The sequence below is a fragment of the Protomyctophum bolini genome, assembly GCF_963924005.1.
Source record: "Protomyctophum bolini genome assembly, chromosome: 15".
Classification (NCBI taxonomy): domain Eukaryota; kingdom Metazoa; phylum Chordata; class Actinopteri; order Myctophiformes; family Myctophidae; genus Protomyctophum; species Protomyctophum bolini.
Window position 1 is genome coordinate 6,043,621 of NC_137876.1, and position 25,322 is coordinate 6,068,942.

At 41.2% G+C, this 25,322-nt stretch overlaps 1 protein-coding gene across 1 annotated transcript; it reads right to left on the reverse strand.

Annotated features, from left to right (window-relative positions):
• Window positions 1-3,099: 3,099 nt before the first annotated feature.
• On the reverse strand, window positions 3,100-7,900 carry LOC308330129 (thyroxine 5-deiodinase-like). Its single transcript, XM_080784836.1, has 2 exons — window positions 7,816-7,900; window positions 3,100-4,275 (listed from the first exon to the last, which is right to left on the reverse strand). The coding sequence occupies exons 1-2, from the start codon at window positions 7,845-7,847 to the stop codon at window positions 3,600-3,602; spliced, it is 708 nt and encodes a 235-aa protein (XP_080640962.1). The 5' UTR covers window positions 7,848-7,900; the 3' UTR covers window positions 3,100-3,599.
• Between the last annotated feature and the right edge of the window lie 17,422 nt (window positions 7,901-25,322).

Consider the following 25,322-nt stretch of genomic DNA (forward strand, 5'->3'; position numbering starts at 1 on the left):
TAATTCCTGCCTGCCCAAAATGTAATTCCTGGAAACGCCACTCATGGTGCCACCTAGAGAAGTTCTCTCCTCTGATGACCACTGGTGATGGACTATTGTTATTCTCATTTATCTTGGATTGGTTAATGGTTCTTACTCCCTGTACCTACACTTTGCAACCCTGTTTTCAAAAGCGCTTTATGAATAAAGATCATCATTATCATATAAGCCTATACAGTACAATGGTGCCAAGATTTGATATGATTTATTATATATGAATTCCTATTAGTCCACCCTCGGATGGGGAAAGCAATCTCTCCATTCGTGATGTGGTAAATCAATTATTCAGGTCCAAAATATGTCTGAGCTATCTGTGAACCCGAACGGCCAAAGCTCCAAGGTCAGAAATCCACCAAACCTCCAGACAGTTTTCTTCAGTGCAATTCACATATCAAATGCAAAAACTAAATAATGGCCAACAATAGACCAACAAAATAAATACTTAGGCAAACACAATTGAACAAAACCAAACAGGATGAGAACGCTCTCCAGGCTAAACCTTGGTCACACAAGGCCCTGTAGCTCTCCCTCAGGTATGTTACCCGTGTTAAAGCCCACAACCAACTAACTCAACTGTCCCTGCAGCCTCCCTTAAATAGGAGTGTTTTGGATCTGGCAGCGTCAGGTTACCACAGTGACTGGACACAGAACAATTAGCAACATTTCTTCTCAAATAAATACTTCCATAAATAAGCCATTGTATAAAAGTAACCTAAACATACTAAAGATGTGTTACAATTAAACAAATATAAATAATCATGAAAACTCAATGACAAATCCTCAAAGCATAAGAAGGAACAACCCTCTCCTGCATAGCACTTGGCCCCTTCCTCATCAAGGGACATGCCACCAGCAGTGCAAGCGAGACAATTGGCAATCAGTGATCATTTCAATTCCACCACACAATTTTAAAATAGTCCTTGCGTGTTATAGAAAGCAGTTTCACGTGTCTTTGTATATAGGGCACGGGTTGCCCTGTGACACTATCATTTGTGTTCTAAAGATTTTTGTTGAAATGTGTGGCACAGCTTCGATTAGCATGCCATTTTGTTTCCATGTTATGCAAGACATGCAGGTCGTATGCAGGTTTAATCTATATTTACAAGCGTTAATTGCCCTCTCCAGCTCTGGTAAACAACCATGTGTCATCCTTGGCAGGTGCATTCCCTATAAGCCCAATAACCAGTCTCACTTAGGTCTGACTCACACCGTCGCAACAGATTGATGTATAGCTGATGCATGAGATTTATTGACTGATGCAAGCTCACAATGCATTTCCAATTGGACTCACATGGTTTGACACAACATTTGTGTTGCATGAGGGGGTGGGGCCGTGGGGGTGGGGGGGAGGCAGTCGAAACACAGCCGAAAGACGTACAACACAAATGTTGTGTCAAACCATATGACTTCCATTGGAAATGCATTGGGGCAAGATGTAAACAAACTCTTTCTTTACATCTAGCATGCATCAATGTTGTATGCTAGATGCGAAGGTGTGAGTCAGGCCATAATGGCCTAGGTGAGATGTACCCATAGTGCCCAAAAACAAAACAAAAAAACAAATACAATAATTGATTCTCAGGAATCAGGAATAAAATGCAAACCAAATACTATTATAAATATATACAAATACAATAATAGACTAATTTAAAAGATATGCCTAGCACCATTTTGAAATAATAATGTAACTTCTTAAACCATGAAAGGCATGGGGCCTCACAAGCCAGGCATGCTATGTTGCAACACAACAGAGACCTGTTGTTGTGTGTCACTGCTGTATTTGTTTATTCAATACCAATTTAATTAATGAAATTTGTATTAAGTTTAACTCCCCTCAAGCTTTTGGTATAAAACCATGAGATTGGTGACCTACATTGAAAAGTCACTAAGCATAATGGAATTATCCTTATCTGATTATAAATTGGAAAAGGGTTAGTGTAGTGGGAAATCAGGATTCAATATTAACCAATACTTTTCTTTTACTAGAAAAACTTTCTTATATCATCTATTTTACATGCATTTAGGAGGCTTTATTACTTTAAATTATCATACTGTAGGCCCTTTATTTTAGTTTTTACTTTTAATAGCACTATCACCTGACAAGGGTGATACATTTAAGGAAATTAACTTTTGTTCATAATTACTAAATACTACACAGCCTATATGAAATAAAAACCATATGTCTCCTTATAGGACTAATGAAAAAGCACACAGCATGTATGGAGTATAAGAATTGTTCCTTGTTAAAATAATCTTTCTGCTGAGAAGCATTTAAGTGAAATCACTGGCACATATCAATGCATTTAATTAGCTATAAGCACATCATAATCTATTTTGACATAGGCCTACATTATTCATTTAGCTTAATACTGCTTATTGATTCAAATAAGCCATGGGCAACTTGTATAACAATACAATTATTGGATTGCTTTGGTGGATATAAATGTTTAAATTCAGGTGAAGTCAAGCAATTATCATCACTTTTATCCCCGACTCCTGTATCTTCATTTCTCCTTTAGCCTTAATGTTCCGATCGAGGTTGCATGATTTTTATGGCGATTTATAGCCTACAAGATGCTAGAATGTATATATATATTTTTTTTCTGTCTGTCTGTCAGACAGGATGTCTGTCTGTCTGTCTGTGTCTGACAGACAGACAGACATGTGAGATTGTCTATATGTCAGACAGACAGACAGACAGACATTCTGTCTAACAGACAGACAGACAGACAGACATGTGAGATTGTCTATATGTCAGACAGACAGACAGACAGACAGACATTCTGTCTAACAGACAGACAGACAGACAGACAGAATAGAATAGAATAGAACAGAATCCTTCATTGGATCATCATATAGAAACTCATTGCTATACAATGAGTTTGTTCTAACACACGTGTCCTTATTCTCCCTTTTCTTTTCCATTAAGGTGATATCCATATTGCGAACATGAAGTCTAGACTTCATCTGGGCTCAATAGAACAACTTAGGACACCGCTATACATCTCGCGACTCGCGCAGCTCTACGTGCCTTGAAAGAATGCAATGCATGAGTATAGAACAAATCACTTTATTATAAGAAAATATACCCCATAAAAGTGAACAATATTTACAAATCAAAATATATAGCCCAGTTAAAAGATATAGCACGTTCACCACGATCTCCAGTATGACAACATCAGTATCGGCTTTCTGGTTTGAATCCGTTTAAAAACCGAACTTCACAACAATACTGGCGATCATAGTAATGCCAAAAGGCGCACACACACGATTCTCATCGTTATTTGTATACACAGCCATACCAGGATAAGAGAAAGGACATTTGTGAAAAAAGAAATAATAATAATATTTACAATGAAATGAACGGATGAAAATTTACAGATTGCATGCAGAAGATGTCCAATAAAATGATGTGTCCAGCCCACCAGACGACGTGAAACATATTGCGAAATAAATAAATTAACAAACACAAACAGATAGTGTGCCTCTAATTTATTTCTCCGGCTGTACCGAAAAGTTTCAGCATTCATATTTCTCAGCCGCTCTTAATCGGACCTATACTACACGCTAATAACTACATTGCTGGATTTTTCCATTTGCCTGTATTGATCAAGCCAGTCCTTGAGCTCTGAGATCCGATATCCCTCGGGTCCTCTGCCTCCCTGATAAACTATTTTCCCGTCTTGGAGTATATAAAGTCTGTCAAAATAAGCTCCGTACGCCGCGTTGGACGAGTTCTCCATGCTATCGACTACAACCAGGCATTCGGGGACCTCCAGGCGCATCAGCTGCGCCGCGCTCAGTCTGTCCTCCAAACACCGGTGTTTGGGAATTTGGTAGGGTGCGTCGGAGCTCACCCACCCGTCCGAGGGGTGCGCTTCCTCTATGTACACAACTACAGAGTCTGCTATATCTGCGTGCTGTTGCACAACACCCTGGAACGCCTTCAGGCGCGCCATGAACGGTGGTCAGGTGCAACTGCCAAAGTTGAGGATGAGCGGTCTCTGTTCCTTTGCGTAATCGAGGATCCGACTGCGCGTCTGGTCCAGCTGAACAACTTCGGTGTTAGGCGCGCCGTGTCCGAGGTGCGCTGCTTTCAGAAAGTCCAATTTGTGTCCGTGCCAAACTGCCCTAAGGGACTCCAAGGTGCACATCCTGTTGGAATCGGATATGCACAATGGGGGGTCGATGATGGCATCTCCCTCTGGCTCCCTCACGATGAAGAAGACCCTTTTCCTTATGCATAAAAAGTCAAGCAACCAAAACATTACGGCTGCCATTAGAAAACGTGGCAGGAGGACAAGACACACTATTGCATTTTTAATAGCCTTGACTGTATTCATTGTGACTTTTTAACCCCCAGCAAGATTGCCGCCACAGTGAAACTTCAGTGCTTAGCTGTGTCCTTGCGGCTTGCACTACGATTCTGCAGGCTCAAGTTCGGCCACTTGCAACTTCCCTCTTTTTATAGCACCGGCAGATTTGAATGAATAACACCCCGCCTCCAAACTGGGGCCGAGGCAAGGCCTCACAACATGGTGGGGATTACCTTCTGTCAACTCCACAGCCAAAGAAAGAACCAATGGAAGGTGAGGCCGCACCATGAGCATATAAGTTAAACTTTGAGAATGTATAGCCATGTGCAACATGTCAGATAAATGAGATAATGCAGTATTAGGCCTTATAATATTTGTTGTTGCTTAATTTGAATTCTTATGAAAGCTATAGTTTACTTATATGCGTTCCACTTAATATGTATTTATATATATATATATATATATATATATATATATATATATATATATATATATATTGCAACATGGTGTTTTGCTACAACCCAAAAGTGAACTTGAATTTTTGAGAGTTTCACTTAATGGTCAATAACAGAAAACTTCTGGCTACCAGGAAACCAAGACAACCATGGAGTTGTGACATACCGTTGCTTATACACACAATACGCACTGTGATTAGTGCAAAGCCGACCCTCATAATAACAATTTTCTCCGCAGCTCAAGAACACAATGGCAAGATCCAAAGCATATAGGCCCAAAGAATCCATCCATCTATCCATCTTCAACCGCTGAAGGTAGTCGGGTCACAGGGGCAACAGTTCCACCAGAATGCTCCAGACTTCCCTCTCCAGAGTAACATTATAGTGACTTCCTCCTGGGGGATCCTGGGACGTTCCAAGGAAATGTGTTTCCTGCAATCTGCCTCGAGGACCTCCCTATGGAGTCGCCCGAGAGGCATCCTAACCAGATGACGCGTGACTGAACGTCTCACCCATATCTCTAAGGGAGATGCAGTCACCCATTGAAAAAAACTCATTTTGGCCGCTTGTATTCGCGGGGTGCGCACACTTTTTCCGACACACCGAAGATCCGAAGCGGGGGGACATGCGATGTGATGCGAAAAAGCGATGGTCCGACATGCGCTGCTCCCGTGCTTGCAGTTAGGGTTAGGTTATAGGATTGAGGTTTCGGATCAATAGTATGTCGGAACTAAAGCCTTATTCTTTCAGTCATGACCCACACTTCATGACCATAGGTGAGAGTAGGAATGACGATTGCTTGGCCCAAAGAATATACAAGACAACTGGTGGACACTATAGGGGCTCTGGGGAGAACTGTAAGTATCTTTTTATATTAGTATAATTTATTGTCTCTATGCCTAAGAGTGACTGGATGTCAAGTAGACAGTAACTGTTGTATATAGTGATAATAAATAATCTATGCAACTGCTGCTTTTAGTCCTTATAGAACTCGTGTCTATACTGCCTGGTCAACTATTGGTCTAAATCCTCTGTAACTCCTCTATTTGAGTGCTAGTATAACCAATGTCTAATACAACTGCTTAGCTGTTTTAAATCCTTATCCCGTTATTGACCTTATATCAACCCTTCAGGGACTTATAGTTACATCACCAAGAACGGTGGTCCTTTATTGGCTGTTGATGGTGTACAAGTACAGACAAGTAATAAATAATAATAATAATAATAATAATAATAATACAAATTTTCACACATTTCTATTCCATTGAAAAACAATGGCATAAAAATTGCAATCCAAAATAAACAACATACTGTAAGATGCTACTAAAATCAAAGCATATAGGGAAAAAGGATAAACTAAAAAACGCTTTGTTAAAAGGTAGCTTTTTAAGGTATAGTCTTTAACAGCGTCAGTACTGTGGGGAAATAAGTGGTCAGAGTGCTAACAAATACATTACATTGTTCATGAGTGAAATGTGTTTCAGATTATTAAACAGGGAATGGGTGATCATAAATGGCTTCTAAATTGTAAAAAGGGGAAATAGGGCCATTTCTCCCCCCATGCAGGACCAGTTCTCTCTCTCTCTCTCTAGAGAGAGAGAGAGAGTAGGCCTACCTTTAAAAGTTCTCTCCCCATAATGGGACCAGTTCGCTCAAGTCCCCACTCCCCAGTTCTCCTATTAGCAAAGTGAATCGCACGCACGCACGCACTCAGTATAGCTTCACTTTTGACTTGGAAATTCCCGACACCTGCAGACCCCTCACAACCAAGTGCACGTTACACTTGTACAGGTGGTTAGCAATTTAAAAACCTCGGAAAGAAATGCTTCATCCAGACTAGTCAAAAGTAGACCCTATACCAACATTCTGAACTCTCCGTCTCTGTCTCTCTCTTCAACAACAATCACATTTGGTGTAATAGGCTAGCCGTGAACTAAACATCACAGCCACAATTACATAGTTTGAACGTGGTGTACAACACAGCAATGCATGTAGATTTTAACCCATTCTGACCTGAGATCAGATTCTAACGCATAGATGAATGGTGGTTCTTTAATGCATTTTGACCTGAGATCAGATCCTAAAAATGTCTTAAAGGGGTTCCCGCCCCCAAAATGGTTAAGACAGAGCATAATGGCATTATGTCCTTAAGACTAATACATCAATAATACTTCTGTCATGCCTTGCTGTATCTCCCCTTGTAGACACACGCATGTGCGTGCACGCACACAATATTAATAGCCTTCTTGTCGGTAAAGTATGTGTGTGTAAAATACTCCACTAACTCCTGCCATGGGTATCAAAAGCTTTGGCTTGACATGATTGGCTTATTTCGAAACAGATATTAATTTAACTCTGAGTGTACAAGTGTAACCCATAAGTACACGCAGAGTTAAAAATAGATAAATCAACACTGGGGATTTAGTGTGTATATAACCACATCTGTCATTTCCAGTAGGCTATATTCTCAAACTCATGCAGGCAATTAAATGTCCATTCACTGACTTTTCCATTATCCTTATTGCATCTCTATTGTCGCGTGGGGTGGAACATTTGTAGAGAAGTGCAAATCTACAAACATCTCAACCTGATGCATTGTGAGTTTGTACAGTATCTGCTATTATCGGCAGAGACATTCCCTAATTGGTTACAGATTTGGACAAGAAGGGAAGACTTGCATGCAGTTGCTGCAAGAAAATGATAGGATTTGGGTATTGTTTTTATTTATTTTTGAGGGGCGCTATATAGCCCCTCTTATGGCCATTTTTGAGTGTCTGTGTAAACACAAACATCGAAGACAAAAGTGAGGACGCAAATTGTGATGTGGCCAGAATGAGATGATGTATGATGATAAGAGCGCCCCTCACTTTACACAGGTGTGATATTTTAGAGTAGCCAATTACTTTATACCCATTTTCCTCCACAATTTGTCGTAAATGCTCCAATTAATTCCTCCCCACACACACATTTCTGTGTCGTCACTGTTGTCACTGCTGTTGACTCACCTGCCAGTGAGGAGCCCCCACCAAGACGACATATAGCCTTCATCCTGTACTCCTCACCTGCCAGTGAGGAGCCCCCACCAGGACGACATATAGCCTTCATCCTGTACTCCTCACCTGCCAGTGAGGAGCCCCAACCAGGACGACATATAGCCTCCGTCCTGTACTCCTCACGCTCAGCACTCCCCGCCCCAGCCTGTAGGAGACAGCCTGTAGGAGACAATTGCAACATTGTGTTTTAATTCACCGCACAATGCTGGCACTTATACTACATTGAGGATGCACATGGACAGTATCTATAGACAGGTCATTAGTCAATCATCATGGTTAGCCAGTGCCATCTGGTGTATGTATGGTGATGTCCTTTCTTTTTTTCTCTCCTCCAAACGTTCACATCTTTGATGCCTCAAAGTCCATATAGAACATATAGTCATGAATCACCGTTTCATGTAGAGTTCCACATGCTGAGTCTTGAAGAAAAAAATGTTGATGCCCCTGCCTTTGAGGCTGTTGTGAAAGAAGAACACAGTATGTCGAGTGAATTCTCCAACCATGGTTTATCCCCCAACGGTCAGTTGCCTTTAAATGAATTATTAGCAAAGGGGCAGAGAATTAAAGGCAATATCCATGACCCCTCTTATAATAATCAATTACATTGATATAGTTTAGTTACATGCGACAATGCTCAATGAAAAAAGGAGGGAAAAAAAGAGCAAAGTCAAGTGCTACTTAAAGGCATAGTATTTCCCCAATCGTTTCCCTCTAGCAGCGCAGTTATCAGCCACTGCAGAAACACATTTCCCTCTCGCTTGCCGGCTTCATTATGTGTTTTGGTAGACAGGACATTTTTGGGCTACCAAAACAAACTGTGAAAACACCAAAATACAGCAAGAGGGGCAATGTGTTTCTGCAGATAGACACACCACCACACTACTCCTGGTACTGTAGGTATAGAGGGAAATGTTTAAAACATTTATATTATATTGTTATGTAAACACAGGGCAAAGTTACATATTATGCCTTTCAATTTGTTATGTCTGGTAGGGCTATATTTGTCACAGTTAGTCTTCAAAGACCAGAACTAGAACAGCAAATGATAACATACTATCTACCAGGTCATCCGAGGACATCACAGTACACCACAGCACCAGTAGGGATACGTTATCTGACTGAAACAGCTAATAAAGCTGCTCAGCAGCGAATAAAATCTATACCGAATGAAGAGACATTTTACTTAACACAAGAAACTTCAAAGCTACAAAGAAAAGAAAATGTTAATAAAATGTTTACGTGAATATTGTGAATGTAGTCACTCTACAATACCTGTAAATATAGCATATAGGCTCAAATTAAATTATTTGTGTATGGTTTCACACTTTCAACAGAAGGTTGCTGTTCCGCTTAACAGCAAGGTAATACCTCATGTGTTGTAAAATAATATTTACATTGACATACTATGCCGAGTGATAAAAAATGATTTGCGATTTGAATCACAGCCAACCCTACAGGGGGTCGTTTACAGCCAAGCATACAGAGTGCCAACTTCAACTTCGTTCCACTTTGATATCCGTTTCTGAACAGTTATAAAGTGTCTGCTACTGTCATTTTCCTGTCTGGGAGCACATGGCCAGCTGCTGTCATTTTATGGCTTGGTGTGTTTATTCAACAAAGGCATTCGAGGTCTCCTGGACACATACGTAGACATACTACATCAGTTAAGCCGCAATCGCCTGTTACTGTAAATCCCTGCGTAATATTTGACCTCAGTAGTTCTATATGACTCAGTCATATAGACAGCATCAGTCATGAGTCATAACATTTGTCAACTCAGTCTCTAGACGTTATGACTCAGAGAACAGTCAGTAGGAGTATACTGTAACTGCAAGGGGATGCTTTTTTTTGTTTTTAATTGAAAGCATTCTCATATGTGAAATGTCTGCAGCTGGTTTAAACCTAAAGTTAGATTCTACACAATCAAGGCGCCCCATGCGCAGCATCAGAAGTTGAACATTAGCAGCATGCCCAGTGCCATATAGTGGTATTCTGCTATCACAAGTCTGGTGTGACCTTGTAGTGACCTTGTGACATAAAATAAACATTCATCTGGTATCAGGTACAATTTCACAGCACGTTGACCAGAAAAAGAAAATAATCTGATCGTTTGTGACAAGAAAGTTATAATTTATTTTGTATTAGGTATTCTACTCATTCATACTCATTTGTTCATTTAAGTAGTTGATTAAGTGAATTCAACACGATTAACCATTGGCTCAAAACCAAACGTATTGATAGCTTACACTGATTTGCTACCGTCACTGACTACAGAGCTATGGATATAGATGCCTAGCAGGTACTAAATAAAAAAGACCAATCATATTGTTCAGCCACAATTGCATATCCATGGGAGGGTTGATTAACTGTATGTATTAAAAATACATGTCAGCTTGACTGTGAATTTATTTTGCGTTGATGTAACAAATATCAGTTCAATAGTCTATGTACATGAAGACGTTTTATGACTAGTAACCTCTCATATTGTGTCTAAAAACATATTAGTGTCAGTGCCAAAATAATGAAGATTATTATTTCAGTGGTGTGCTGTGATTTCTCATTGTGGACAGCTAATTTGGAACTAACTAACTGTCTTTATTTTTTGTGAGCTAGTCTTAATTCAACTAGCGGAACATGTTCTTTACTATTACACAGTAGAAATCCATAGTTACTTTAGTGATAGTACAAATTAAACCAAATAGGTTAAGATGCGTGAGTCCCCAGGGATCTGGAATGATCCTTTTAGAACATACTTCTTTTGCGGAAAAGCTTTTACATAATTAAGGTACCAAAAAAGATTACGTACAGAACATCGAGAACGTATCGAGAATGTATCTTTACACCTTTTTCTTTACCCTGCCTTACATTGTATTTGCACCACATTCTTCTAATCACTTGCTCGTTTCATGTATTGTGCAGCACATTGTATTTGAAAGAGCACTACAATAATTTGTTTTCTTTGTTTGTCTTGGTCTTTTCTATATCTCAGTCAGTTCCTTTTCTCAATGAGGCAGCTCAGATATTTCCCGTCACCTACCTCATCTTACCTGCATTAACATCTGCATAAATCTGTGTAAAGGTGTTTGGGGTTGGGGGCATACCTGTTCCCTCTAAAATTTGCATTCTCATCTCTGCGGGTGAAACACAGAGATGGATTTTAAGTCTGCGTACTACTCTTACCTTCTATAAACTTCGTTGGAATCTTGGCAGTGGCGTGTGGTTCATCCGAGGACAATGCAGATCTGGGAAATCAGCCCGTTTCTCCAAGCTTACTTATTGAGGTGGAAAGATGCCAGAGAAACCACAACTGATGAAATATCATAAAGACAAGCCCCCCAAAACAGTTTTATGATAAGCATCAATGCGGGCTCCTTTTCCTTTCAAGTCAGTCACTGATACCCACCTCCTTGTACAGAATTGAATAAGTATACGGTCGGTCTTCACACCCACCACACGCCCACACCCCCCCCACACCCTTCTCCTTCCACGACCTCTTCTAAATCAAAGAGCACTAGTGTTCCAGCTCAACTTGAATGAACTGCTGTTGCCTGCCCTGTGGGCTGTTTGTATCTCAGCAACTGGCAAGCCAAAAAGGAACGGACTAACGTGTTATAATAATCTGTTTCATCTCATCTACTTGCATCATTCTCAAAGGGATGCTAAGCAGCATCTTAGGTTTTTAATATAATTTTATTCACAGACTATTATGCACATAGTTTATGTCCTTGAAAGAGGCATAACAGTGGATTTAAGTGCCATTTGGGTCACTGGACCAAAGGACCAAACAGATGTTACTGCATGTTATGGACATTCACTACCAAGTACATGTACACAGTAGCTCCTCCATCACTGCCAACAGAAACATAATGCTTATAGCCGTTGCCATGGAAATATGGAAATTGGTATGCTTTGGGTTTAAGTGCTGACAGAAATGTCAACTGTTATATGCAATGAGCTAAACCCACACTAAATCCAAGGGTTTATGTTCTGAACACTTATTTGTAACTTTTTAAACACTAAACACGTCTATGTGTTTGTAGGTACTAGAGCGGTGCCCGTTGGGCACTGGCCTATACTTGGAACGATGCAAGTTGGAAATGCATGCCCCACCCGGTTATGTCTGTGTGCAATTTCCTCCAAGAGTGCTCTCCTTTTAAAGTAATTTGACTCTGTTGTAAACTTGTAACAGGCCTCAACTGATGGCAATATGACACTTTCTCTGTGGTGCACCTTTAGGGCCAGTGGTAGTGTTACGGACCATCATCCCCATTTGACTCGGGAAAAATGTGAGCTATGCGTTAAGCATGTTTAACCGCATCTCTGAGACACGGTCACATTTGACATTTGAAGTTGTAAGCATGAGCCTCCCTGCAGCCTATAGCACACTAGGTGAGCTGTGAAGTCGGCTAAACAAGTATAGTGTCAATATAGCTTTCATTCACATAGTGTCACAGTTGTTACAATACAGTATGAATATTGAAAGCACGTAGAATGAAATACTATCATTATACATGGCTCGAAAAACATCTGACACCTTTTTAGGTATTTTGAGTGACCTACTGTATTGTACCAGGATACTTTCAACACGTTGAGCTCTGAAAAATCCAGCAGCTTTCAAAGATGCAGGTGGACGCTTCAGCTATTTGTTATATACGAGTTGTGAACCAAAAACTTAAAAAGCAACTTCAATCACTGCATTTTGACCAACGCCTGTAACTCAGCAAGAACAGGCTCACTATATGTCTGTCATTGGCTGAAGAACATGCATCGCAAATAGAATTACTGTTAAGTCAACGTTTCTAACCAGGATCAAAATAAGATTTTACACCAAACAAGTGGTTTAGAGATGTCCTGTAATTGTATAATGTTCTCATATCAGGATCAGATCATCTCTATTGACCTGTTTTTTGTCAACAGAATAGAAAAGATGTGAGATGTGAACATAATATTCAAACTCAAGCATCTCATTTTACACGTTTGATAAAGTATTGCATTTCTTTTGTTGGGCATGCATGGCTTTTATTTTTCTGGCCTAATCTCCCCGACATCGTTGTTGACATTTGAGGAAGCCCTGTGACCAGACTAAATCTAAAACGTAATCACTACGGTTAAAAACAAAGTAGAAGTGAAGATAAGAACATGAGGGAAATGTTCTTGAATAATATTCACAAACTTTTCAACTTCTGTGCAGAGCACCAAAATGGCAAAGTCCAACTGACGAAAGAGTCCAGTTTCTAAGCTATCTGTTTTCTATTAGGTTGTGGGAGAAATGTCCTCACGTGGCTTCGTTCAATGGTTTACTGCTGTCCATTTGATAGTATTAGGGAGCCTGGCCTCATCGATGCCAATCTACTAGTCAAATGGGAGCAAGGCAATATGAGACTCTCTCTCTCTCTCTCTCTCTCTCTCTCTCTCTGAAAATGTTGGTATATTGATCTGTTTGTGGTGTTTCGTTGATTTTAGGACCCAGTGTTGCATTTTCAGATGAGAGAATGTTGGTTGCCAATTCAAGAGACCTGATATTGATGTGATTTGTTAGTGTAATAGGACTTCTGTCTCGTTTCTTCTTCACTGACATATACAGTAAATCAGTCAAGCATCATTAAAACATTTGATATGACATGGAGACCTCTCTTAGGCTACCTTGTTCATATAGACCATATTTTACCTGAATGTTAACGGAACATCCCCTCCCCATTTGTCTTTATTCCTTGGATCATGACACAACTCCCCATATACAGGCCCTACCAATTTGTGCCAAACTAGATTTTTCACCATTTAGCCTTTTCTTCAAAACACAGTTTTTACTACTCCTACAGATTTTGTCCAAAACTCACACAGATCGGTACACTTTGGAGTCGTGTGATCAAGATGTATCAGTCATATTGTTCATATTCCATTCCGATTGACTATGACTTCCTCCCAGGAGTGCACCTTTGAAGTTTCATCTCGGCCAGGCCGGATGGCTGATAGTATACTTTATTCATTACTTTGTTTAGAAAAATCACAACAATGTCATCAATTAGGAAAACGCCAACGTGGACTATATTATTAGTAACAGCTGAGATCTGTGAACAGTAAATATCTATCACCACTTGACTGATCGGCATGAAACTTTGCACATGCGTACATTCCCAGTAGGCCAAAGAAGTATTTTCAAAATGTTGTCCACTTGGACTCGAGGATAAATGTAATCTTTGGTGGTCACTGTGACCTCATTTCCATCCCATTCTCATGAACATGATATCTCAGTTAGAGTAATGCCTGGAGTATAATTGATCACATCTTGCAAACACCCACTTGGAGTCAAGGATGAACTGATTACAACTTTGAGGGCAACGTTCAAGGTCACTGTGAAAAATCACACAAAACATATAGTTTTGGAAATAGCTCAAGAATTAAAACACGGTCAACTTCAATGTTCTACAAAAAACACTTATCATAAAGGTTACTCTAATCTCAAGTCACGACTTGAAACTGATGCGACTGTATAGATTGTCTGTGCTGCCGGGTTAAATATGTGTTGTAAATCATTCATGTCTTTATAGCTTCTTTGCATACGACCGCAGTGCAGTATTTCTAGTTTTTATTACAATCCCAAAATTTTGTGAAAATCATCTGTTTACGTGACTAAAGTGGAAAATAGTTAATGTGGGGTTTTGTGCTTGCCAAAAAACCCTGTCCCCAGGCGAGTGAATGAAAACAGTGCTGTCCTCATAAGGTCATTGTGCACTCAACAGTGTTTAATAGGATGCGTTTTCCGCTCTGAATTGTCTCGGTGATGACACTACTAAAACAGTGGTTTTCAAAACTTTTGTGCCCGATGGGCACACAAAAGTAAAAAATCTCAAGGCGCACCTGTATGTATCCATAGCAAAAAGAAAGGCCTGTGTACAAGCTCACAACCTGTCGAACTGTGACACATTGTGAGCTTGCATAGATCTGCCAGATTCAAAGTGATTACATTTTTAGGGTATAGAGAACGTCCCTCTGTGCTGGGAACTTAGTACACAAAGTACTGGTGTAGTAAATAACTAATACAAAAATTAATATAAGAAATGTAATAACTTTGTATATATTGCGAGAATAAAGTACAGTTGTCACAAAATCCAAAGGCACAGCTGGAATTGTCTCATTCTTTTTCTATTTAATTCCTATTTATTATATATTATTGTACATACTGTACATTCTGTACATTCAACACAAGTATATTTATTCCCATTATTGCATTACTGTATTGCACTCTGGTTGGACGCCACTATTAATTTCATTGTCAAAGTATTTGTATACTATGTGCAGTGACAATAAATTGAATCTAATCTAATCTAATCTAATGGCACATCGGTGTGCCATGGCACATCATTTGTATCCGTGATCCTGGACACTGTGGACAGGAAGGTGTAAAATGATAGTATCCTCAAACCACAGAGTAGGTTTTTACATTGTAATAATGACATCACATAAATTTATCTCTGAAAGTGTCAAAAGTTACCTGTAACTCTGGACTTTGCTGTGCAAGTTAGTCATTTAATTTGAGTGTTTCTTTATTTTCTTTGTGTTGGTGAATTAACAGTTAATTCAGTGGACATATTGAAATGCAATAATGATTTGATATGTGATATGCTGATATGCTATCAGAAGAGCCAAATTACTAAACACAGGCAGTATAAATAAGGGATATCTTTTTGAAAGAGCAATACTGTGGATCACCTGCAAAAACAGAACCCGACGAGTCATATAGTTGATAAACAACATCTCAATGTGTGAACAACAATATTGCTTAATAACTGAAGCCTGATTTATAAAATGTGGTACAACGGTCAAGTAACAAAAGCCATTCTACAAACTCACAATGTATCGCTATAAATGATGTGTCGTGAGCTTGTAAATGTTTTGGCGCACATTCATTCTGAATCATGCCATTCCTACTGCTGTTGAGTTCCACACCCTTGTTCATCCATTCTGCAACCATGTTTTCTGTCTCGCCCCCACATCCCTCCTATTTGTTATTATTTGTCTATTGTCATGATTCCCCCGGTGAATCGTGGCATATCACACTCCCTTTCAACGTGCACCAGAAATGCAGCAGTGGCCTGTGCCATCAGTTTGCAGTGTTCTCCCTTTTATCTGCCCGGACATATTAATACAAGAAATAGGAAGCGCTGCGGCAGGCAGTTCCCAAATGAATCAGTCTCTCAGACTCCCCCCCCCCCCCCGCCCCCCCCCCTCCCCCCCTCCCCGCCCCGATGGGAAAGTCAGGTCATTTCAGGTCTGACTTCTGAGTGAGAGCCCAAGAATAAGAGAAAGAGAGTCAGTGAGAGAGACAGCGATGGAGAGACACCGGGACAGAGGGAGAGAACACGAACACGAACACGCAGGCTGTTTTTGAGGACACTGCGTCTGTGGCTTTGGGTGTCCTCGTTATTTGGGACACGGCACACCAATGGATGTATTAAAGGAAATCACATCCTATTAAACACTGTTGAGTGCCTAATGACAAGTTTAAAGTGGAGCGTGACAAGGAAGCAGGGAGAGAGGAAGCACAGGTCATGAATATAATATACGTATGTATGTGTGTATACAATATATATACATAACATACATACTGTGTATACAGACTATGCACACAGCATATCCTCTGTCTGTCTGTCTGTCTGTCGGTCTGTCTTGGGCAGTATCAAGGTATACCACGGTATGATTTTCAGTACGTCAAAAAATGCAGATGCTCCTCTTTCTATTAAATTGATGTGGAGATGCTGTATTGGGAACTTAGCCAACAGAATAATTACATGGAGGTATAGAAAAGTAACTATTAGCTAGTCATTTCTGCTCTATCGATAGATATATGAATATATGAATCATGCAAATAATGTCGCATTTATATATTGAGTTGACTTCTTCCAAATACAAAAGCTGCTTATTAGCCACACAATGTTATACAACTGCCAGTCTGTCACCACCGCCCACACACCATCTCTTTTCTACCCACTGATGTGTCAGTATCCACCACCGCAACAAGTGTCACTGGGTCCTCCAGCCAAGGTATACTTTATCTATGGAAGAAGGGCACTTATTTCCTATTTATTCATTATTCTATCGACCACAAGCACTTAAAACCGACAAGATATGTCGAAGTAAGTAGGCAAATTGCATATCAGAGACACCACCACATCCGCTACCAGCAGACTGATTTGATGTATTTATACATTTTGTAGCCTATACACAAATACATTTTTGCAGTATAATATGCCGTATAAATTGCATACACAATAATATGCAATTCAAAATGATTTCCCTACAGGTCAGGTTGTAATTGCACAGACAATCACAAACTGGCACATTTTACATACGTGGGAATACGTGATAAAACATTTAACTTGCAAAGTCAAATTCTCAATTTTAAGAAGGCTCTATAGTGAGGATATGGTTGAAAGGGTAATGGAATGCAGTTACTGTAAATGTAGATATGCTCATTCTGCTGGTCATTTTGAAAATGTCTTACATTTCGCTTATTATGCCCAAAATAGGGACGGCGATGTAAATGCATGTGCATAAAAAACAAAACATTCCAAACGCGAATATTAGTCGGGCAAAATCTGTTGCTGATGTCCTCATTTACTCCTACGCAGCGCTGAGAAACTTTCTGTTCTCATCATCGCATCCCGACAGACAGTCTGGTTACATAAGGAGTCAACACTAGTCCACTTTCAATCTGTGATTCCATATTTAATGTGTTTGTGGGGGAGGTGAGAGGGATTTTTAAGGAGTAAACACCTACCTACGGTATACCAGTCAAAGTGTTAAGGGCTGTCTGGCAGAAATAAACGATAAATCTATACGTCTGAACGATTAGGACTACGGCACTGCCTGTTTAGATGATTTGTAAGGAACATGGTACGATTTAATTTTGCGTAAATGGTTACACAAGTACTCATCCAATCCAATCTGCTTTAAATTGCTGTGGCGAAACAGTTTGTCCAGGCTGACTTTCTTTTTCGTTTTTTTTTTTCTTCTTTTTTTATCGAGACAGCATCTATTTGATCACGTACAATTTATTTGGGGGGGAAGGGAGGGGAGGGGAGGGGGGGGGGGCAGATGGTAAGAGAGATTCCCCTTTGCTTCTCTGTTTTAAAAAGAACATAAAGAACATCTGGACCTCGATTGGTGTGCTCGACCAGAGCTATATACTACAATCACTGACTGACATGCATTACATTGACATTTTCTGCCGTAATGTGTTGCTCATGTGGCCTCTTGCATTCCAGGGTTATGTTGAGAAACCTCCAGATTATTGTGACTGCTGTTGGCTTAACTTTACAGCGGGATAAAGCTCCAGACTAGAGTCTGTTGTGGAACACCAGCAGCATTATCGTTGTTCTGGGATTCATTCACAATCATAATGAAGTTAGAACTTTTTTGTATGGCTCTGCAAGTCACAGTGATTTAGTCCAATGACGCAATGCAGTCTTTTTTGGTGTTGTTCCCCTCTCTCTCTCTCTCCCTCTCGCTCTCTCTCTCTCAGGTGCATTCGGTTGCCACGGAAATAAAGCCCTTTTTCTCATCCATGTCATCAGTGCACTTTTCATTAGGAATGAAATAATGAAATAACAGGGTAGCTTCGCCTACTGTATATACAATTTGTGTGTGTTGTGTGTCTGTAAATGTGTGTGTGTGTGTGTGTGTGTGTGTGTGTGTGTGTGTGTCTGCGCGTGTGTGCGCGCGTGTGTGCATGTGCATGCGTGCATGTGAGCGTGCGTGTCTGTCTTGATTGCCTGACTATCTGACTATGACCCTGTATCTCCCCTTCTCTTTCTCTCCGTCATTCTCTTATTTTCTGTGCTGAATTTCAAACAACATTCCTCATATATTTAGAACCAGCGATATGAGTCCAACTTGACATACAGTTGCATCTCAGATCTGACTTGCTGACATGCTGTGAGTGGGCATGGAGGCAATGAAGGCTAATGGTAAACTGAGAGAGAGAGAGAGAGAGAGAGAGAGAGAGAGAGAGAGAGCAGAGGCAGGACTCAGCTGTGTACTCACTGTTTCATCCACCCCGAGTTCAGATGAGGACAGGCTCGTACACTCACTGCCTCGAGATTAGCCACAGTATTTTGGAATGGAAGCAGACAATAAAATGGAATATTCCAACCATCTCTATATACCAACACATCCACTCAATAACACAATGCTAATGTGTATATGCTATATGATACGATACACAACAACACTAAATCTTTAAATCTTAAATGTATTTTGTATGTGTTTAATTCACCACGTTATACACGTGAGATCATACACACACAAGAGCTGCAGACGGTCACACAACGAAATCCCCCGTGTTAATTGAACTCTGCATGACGGTATGAGCGGCTCAGGATCAGGAAGAACAGCCGCTTGGGAAAAACTGAAGGTTCCCGGTTGGATCCCCCCCAGCTCCCCCTATGTCTGTGCTAAAGTGTCCTTGAGCAATATATTCACACATCACCGTGTTCAGTATTTAATACTCCAATGCCTTTTAACTTAAACAACCTTGTACCTGGGCCACATTGAATGTCTTATAACCAGACGAGATACACAAAGCTACCGTCTGCAGGTGCTTTTGGCAGCCAGCAAAAAGTGAATAACAAGAAGATGGCTAACCCCAATCACACCCACAATGGACGATTGGCACTGAATAGTCCTGGATATTTTCAAAATGGAAAAATGTACATACATCCTGAGAACTAGACTAGACCATTTCTACCAAATTCGGAACAACTGGATAGTACACATTGCCCCTCTGAGAGCAGACTTTGTGTGATCTCACTGGTCCTAATTGCCTGCTTTATGATCTGTGTTTAAGACACCCTTCCTCCTCTCATGATCGAAGGGAAGGGATGAGGGGGGAGGGCGGGAAGAGGGGTGAAAAAAGAAATCCTGGGAATTGCACTTGTGTCCTATGTATACATAGAAATGCTGTCTATACTGTACTGCTTTTTCCAAATAAAATAAATATTATAAAAAAAGCAAGACACTGAACCCCTAATTGCTCCCCATACATGGTGCATTTATATAGCACTTTATCCAAAGCGCTTTACTGTTCATTACATTCACCCATTCACACACATTCATACACCGATGAAACCATGCAAGGCACCACCAACCTGCACATCGGTAGCAAGTAGGGGTTCAGACAGAGTCTTGCTCAAGGACACTTCGACACTAATAGGCGATTCACACTGAGACGGACTAAATCGTTTCATTGGAACCGTTTCCGAATACGGTTGCCTGGTCCCCGATGGCCATGATTCACATTGCCCGAGATTCAACAGCGCACCCGGGTACACTTGCATAACACACTTTAATCCTCCAGATGGCAGTGTGCTTGATGGCTGGCACGCCCGGACACTGCATGACCATCAACTCTGCGACATTGTCTCAAATAAATCCAGACACACATTAGATTGCCTCTTTGGCTCTTTGCCGCTATACTGTCAGCCTGCCTGCTATTCACTGTGTCAGTCAGTTCTGTGCTCCAGTGTCGTGTTTGATATTAGTTTGCTATGGATTCTACTTTAGCATTATTGTTATTTTTGTTTTACTTTGGAAACTATGCCAAGCAAAGCCTAATTCCATTCACACTACCACAACATCTGCGAAGTGGTCCCGAGTGCGCACCCGGGACCACAGTGTGAATCAATCGCCCCTAACTCTGGGGGAGCTGCTCCATCCGACCACTCTACAGGCCACTCTACCGCTGAGCCACTGCCGCCCGATGAGCAGAATGGTGCCACTGCCTTGCATGGTTTCCTCTGCCATCAATGTGTGAATGTGTGTATGCCGTTAATGAGTGACTGTAATCTACAATGTAAAGCACTCTGGATAATAGCGCTGTAGAGCACCGAAATCTGACGTCAATATAAGTAGAGGGCGCTAAGTTCACGGGTTCATGTACTTTTCTATTTGCATTGTAATCCCCATAGAGGGATTTTTTTGATCGCCTCATATAAGAACTGTGTTTGAAAAATAAACAAGAAACAGACTGTATCAAATATGACTGACTGACTGACTGACCATCGTAAACGACAACACTTCCCCGACAATATCGCCAAGAAAGTTTGTTTATTTTTGGACCACAATGCTTATTTGAGACGATTTTAATCCCATGTTATTCTCCATAGAGAAAAACTTCTGTGAACCAGGGGATGAGCGAGTGACGTCAAGGACTTCAGCACTCTATATAAATGCATAATTTACCCAAATGGACCCTTACTTAGGGCACCCATTTCATGTCCAATTGGGTCCCGAGTGAAATGAACACAGAAGACTTTGCTGTGCAGGGTGGTGAGATACAACATGGATTTGTAGTCATCCTCATACAGGGAGAACTAAAGACTTAGTTATGTGAGGGTGTCACACACCGAAAATAGAAGATTCGCAAACCCATAACGCATTGGAAGACAACATGCTGTAGCTTTGAAGATACACTATGTTCAGTGCGCGGCACCCGTCTACAACCAAGCATAACTCTTAAGTCTTAAGACTTCCATGGATGGTGGAAAGGATCACAGAATAAAGCAACGGGTGAGAAAGATACGCTTCTCTGTGGTAATTCTGTTGACATATTGATGGCTAAAAGGCTATAGGCTCATGCGGGGGGGGTCATGGGGGGGCTGCACATAATGAGAAGCATGTAAGTAAAGAATAATGAGAAGCAGAATGTATGGGGAGAGGGGACCCTACGTGCTCTGAATGCATGGTGGAGAGGCGTAACGTCTTTTTACTGACATTTCAGATCCCATCGATGGTTCTGTACAGCCCTAAGACGTCCTTACTCAAGGTTAATGTCGTGATTAATCTTTGAGACCAAACACAATCACCGTCGGTGTACAACAACGCTACAAAGCTCCTTCTATGACAATTTGATGTGTGTCCTCCGATGTGTTTGGACTTAATGCAAAAGGACAGTCTGAAAAAAGCCCCCTGGAGTAATTCAGTCCATATTCAGTCTCTTGCATTAGCTATGCACCAGTTTAGCATAAAACATGCAGTGAGGAACGAGGCCCTCTTTCTATAGCCTACAGTATAGATCTCCAGGAATCTGGGGGGCTTTAACCTAAAACAGCTTTGGGTTGCCAAAAAAACACTTCAAGCGCTTCAAATGGCCAACAAATACTTTGAGTGAATGAGAGCCCATGATTGTATTCCATGTTGGCCTTTCAGTGATAAAAAGTTTAGCCTTTCAGTTGCAGGGCAAGTTTGGAAAACAGTCCAACAAATGTCAGTGATGCAAATAGTCTGCAGCCTGCATCCTGCCTCTTTAGACTCACTAAATCGTTGGTTCCCAACCTACAGTATTTATACCAAAGTACCAGCTCAGAAAATATTTGGCTCTCCAAGTACCACCATAATAACTGATGTTAAAATACAGGATCACAATCAGTAGCACTAAAGAGATTATACCTGCCAGTAGACAGACAGTCAGCACAGCTACACCTTCGCGCACAGCCGCGGACAGAAGAAGAAGCTGACGCCCGACGTCATTCCGGCTTTTTAGACCGCTGGTGGATGGAAAAGAAGCTCCACCTCCGCGGCTGACTGACGTGACGGGACAGATTCCCGGAAACGCTCTCCTTGCGTCAGTCAGCCGTGGCGGGGGTGGAGCTTCTTTTCCATCCACCAGCTGTCTAAAAACTCGGAAATGGCTGTGCGCTAAGGTGTGCCCAGGGGGAGAAGGATACAAAGGCTGAAAGGCATGCATTTGCATTCGAATGGGTGATTGAGGGTCACGCTCTACCACAACGGCCAGTCCGTCCGCTGTCCACTCTAATAGTTCTCAGGTCTTGTTTTGGATTTTGGCCAGGCAGAAAATGGATTTGGACAGGCAGACGCCCGTCTTCGCCTTATTGTAGACATGCCACTGATCACTAGGAAGGACATAAGCTTAATAACAAAATAAGACTGTATGCAAATTGGCCTGCAAAACTACAAATGACCCACTAACCAAAAGTTTAAAGAGAAGTTTAAAATAACTTGGGACAAAAATGCATAATAGGCATCTGTGTTTCATATTGAAATGCCCCTTGTATGACACATCGTTCTCATTCATCCTCATTGCGTATGACTTACAGTAAATTTCACATAAAGGGCTAACTCATGACTAATCCCTTTACCGTTTGACGAACGTTTGTGAACAATTGCCAGAATACAGTTCGATTGAAAAGGGACATGCTTTTGTGGTTTGTTCTTGCTCAACTCGGGTATTAGCCATGGTTCAACTTACATTTTACAAGAAATGATGCATTTCCAGTAGACTTGGGACTGTTTAAGATTTTACTGGAAAGAGTCAAACAATGAGTGACAGCAGGGTGACTCACACCCGAGTTGAGCTAAGACTGAGGTTGGTTAACAGAGAGCACAGATGCCAAAATGTGCATTTGTGTAAAAGGTGAGTCCTCGTGTGTAAAGACTTTCATTGCATTTCTACTTTTCGATAAACTCTAATTCCAACACAATTGTTAACATCTTACATACAGGTTTTAGTCCTCCTTGGTGAACATTCTATTCCTCATTGGTGTCCGTTATTCAATTTTTGTTACATATCTCATTTATGTTTGTTTTAATTATGTGAGGGTACGTACAGTATCAGCCATAATACCTCTTGTATTCATAAAATGTATATTTTCTTAATGTTAGTCACAATATTCCTCCACATTAGACAAATACATCTCACTACACATCAAAATCCTCAGTGTTATAGGTGACATTCACACCAGAAAGCTTTACTGCGATTAAAACGAATCCTGCTACGCATTGTCAGAAACTGCGCTTCGTTTGGCAGGTGTGAAGCCTCATTCGAATCCCAATGCGCATTAAAGAACCGCATTCAACTTCGACCAAAAACGAGGGTTTCGCTTCGCTTCCAATCGCACTTGATTTCGATTCAATGCAGATGGGAATGCAATCTGCAGCAAATAAAGGAAATTAAGCAAACAATGTGGCGGGTGAGGAGCTGAACACAGTTGGAGACGGAGAAGGCATATTTTACGCAGCGCAAAGATGTCCCGTTACCGTGGATAGACGTGGTCGAATGAGAAGACTGAAGCGCTGATCGAAATGAGCACGAGTACATTAATCAATTGCTTAAGGAAACACATAAAAACACTGCAGTGTAGCCTACAGAATATTCTGTCTCTCTGTGCGTGCCGTAAACATGGAGTGCTGTCACTGTGTGGGGACTGGGGAGTAGGGACTTTCATTTCTGACTTTCATCTCGAAACTTGTAAACATTTTGCGTTGTTGTCAGGGCCAGATTAACCCCATGAGTGCCACTGTGCAGATCATTTTTAATGCCCCCCCCCCCCCTTTCAAATGCAGCTGGTCATACATTTGGAGATGATGGAATAGTTGTGTGACTTCGCGAGACTAGCCCGAGGGCTGCATGCATGTACCTGCTGGACGCTCGCTCGCCCGCCCGCCCGCCCGCCCACACACACACACACACACACACACACTGACTGACCTTTGACCCGTGGAAGCTCTTGCTCTTCTTGGTGTCGGAGAGGGCAGAGGTCAGCGAGATGTTGGGCAGCGTGGGCAGCTTGAGGTGCTGACTGAACAGAGAGGTGGTGGAGCCCTCCTGCATTACCATCACCTGGAACACTACCATGCACACACACACACACACACACACACACACACACAGGCGCACACACAGTTAACGCAACTCATACCCTCTGGTCTTGCTCAGGAGCCATCGCCATGTGGTGGGGGTGGGTTCAGTCCCAGACGGCACGACACACGTTATGAGTATAATTTTATCACCATAGATTTCACTGTGTAGGCTAGTTTATGAATGGAACACATTGATCCCCCCTGCTGCGTTTCCAATTGCTGCGGAAGACAGTGTGAAGGCAAACCGCAGCAAATTAAATACCGGTATGCAAGAATCCCAACTTCTCGGCCCATTCACATAGAGTCTACCGAAGTATTAGGTGGGAATGTGACCTTAGTTTAAGTCCATTTGTACACTCACTCACTAGTAAGGATTGGGGGCTGATTTGTTTCTAGGGGTTGCAGGACAATTATACCCGGTATAAAGAATTTCACTTCTCACGCTGTGTTTGTTTGTGTTGTATTTAGATTTTTCTCCTTAAAATGGAAAACCAAAAAAACACAAATATGGAAATTCGAATAATTGCAACCTCTCTCCGTGTAAATGTTGTTTGGCTGATGGGCAGCCAACAACCGTGCTGCTTTTATTAGACAACACTTTAACCTCAAACAATTTTAAACTTGCACATTTCACAGGATATTACTGTATGTCTCTTTTCATATATTCCAAATGCAGTCACATTATTCATATTCACTGGACACACAGTGGCTCACAGCACAATGACCTCTGTTGTGCTGCGCAAGTTCCCATATTTGTATTTTAATCCATAACTTAGGCTCCATCAATGGCCATAATATTGTCA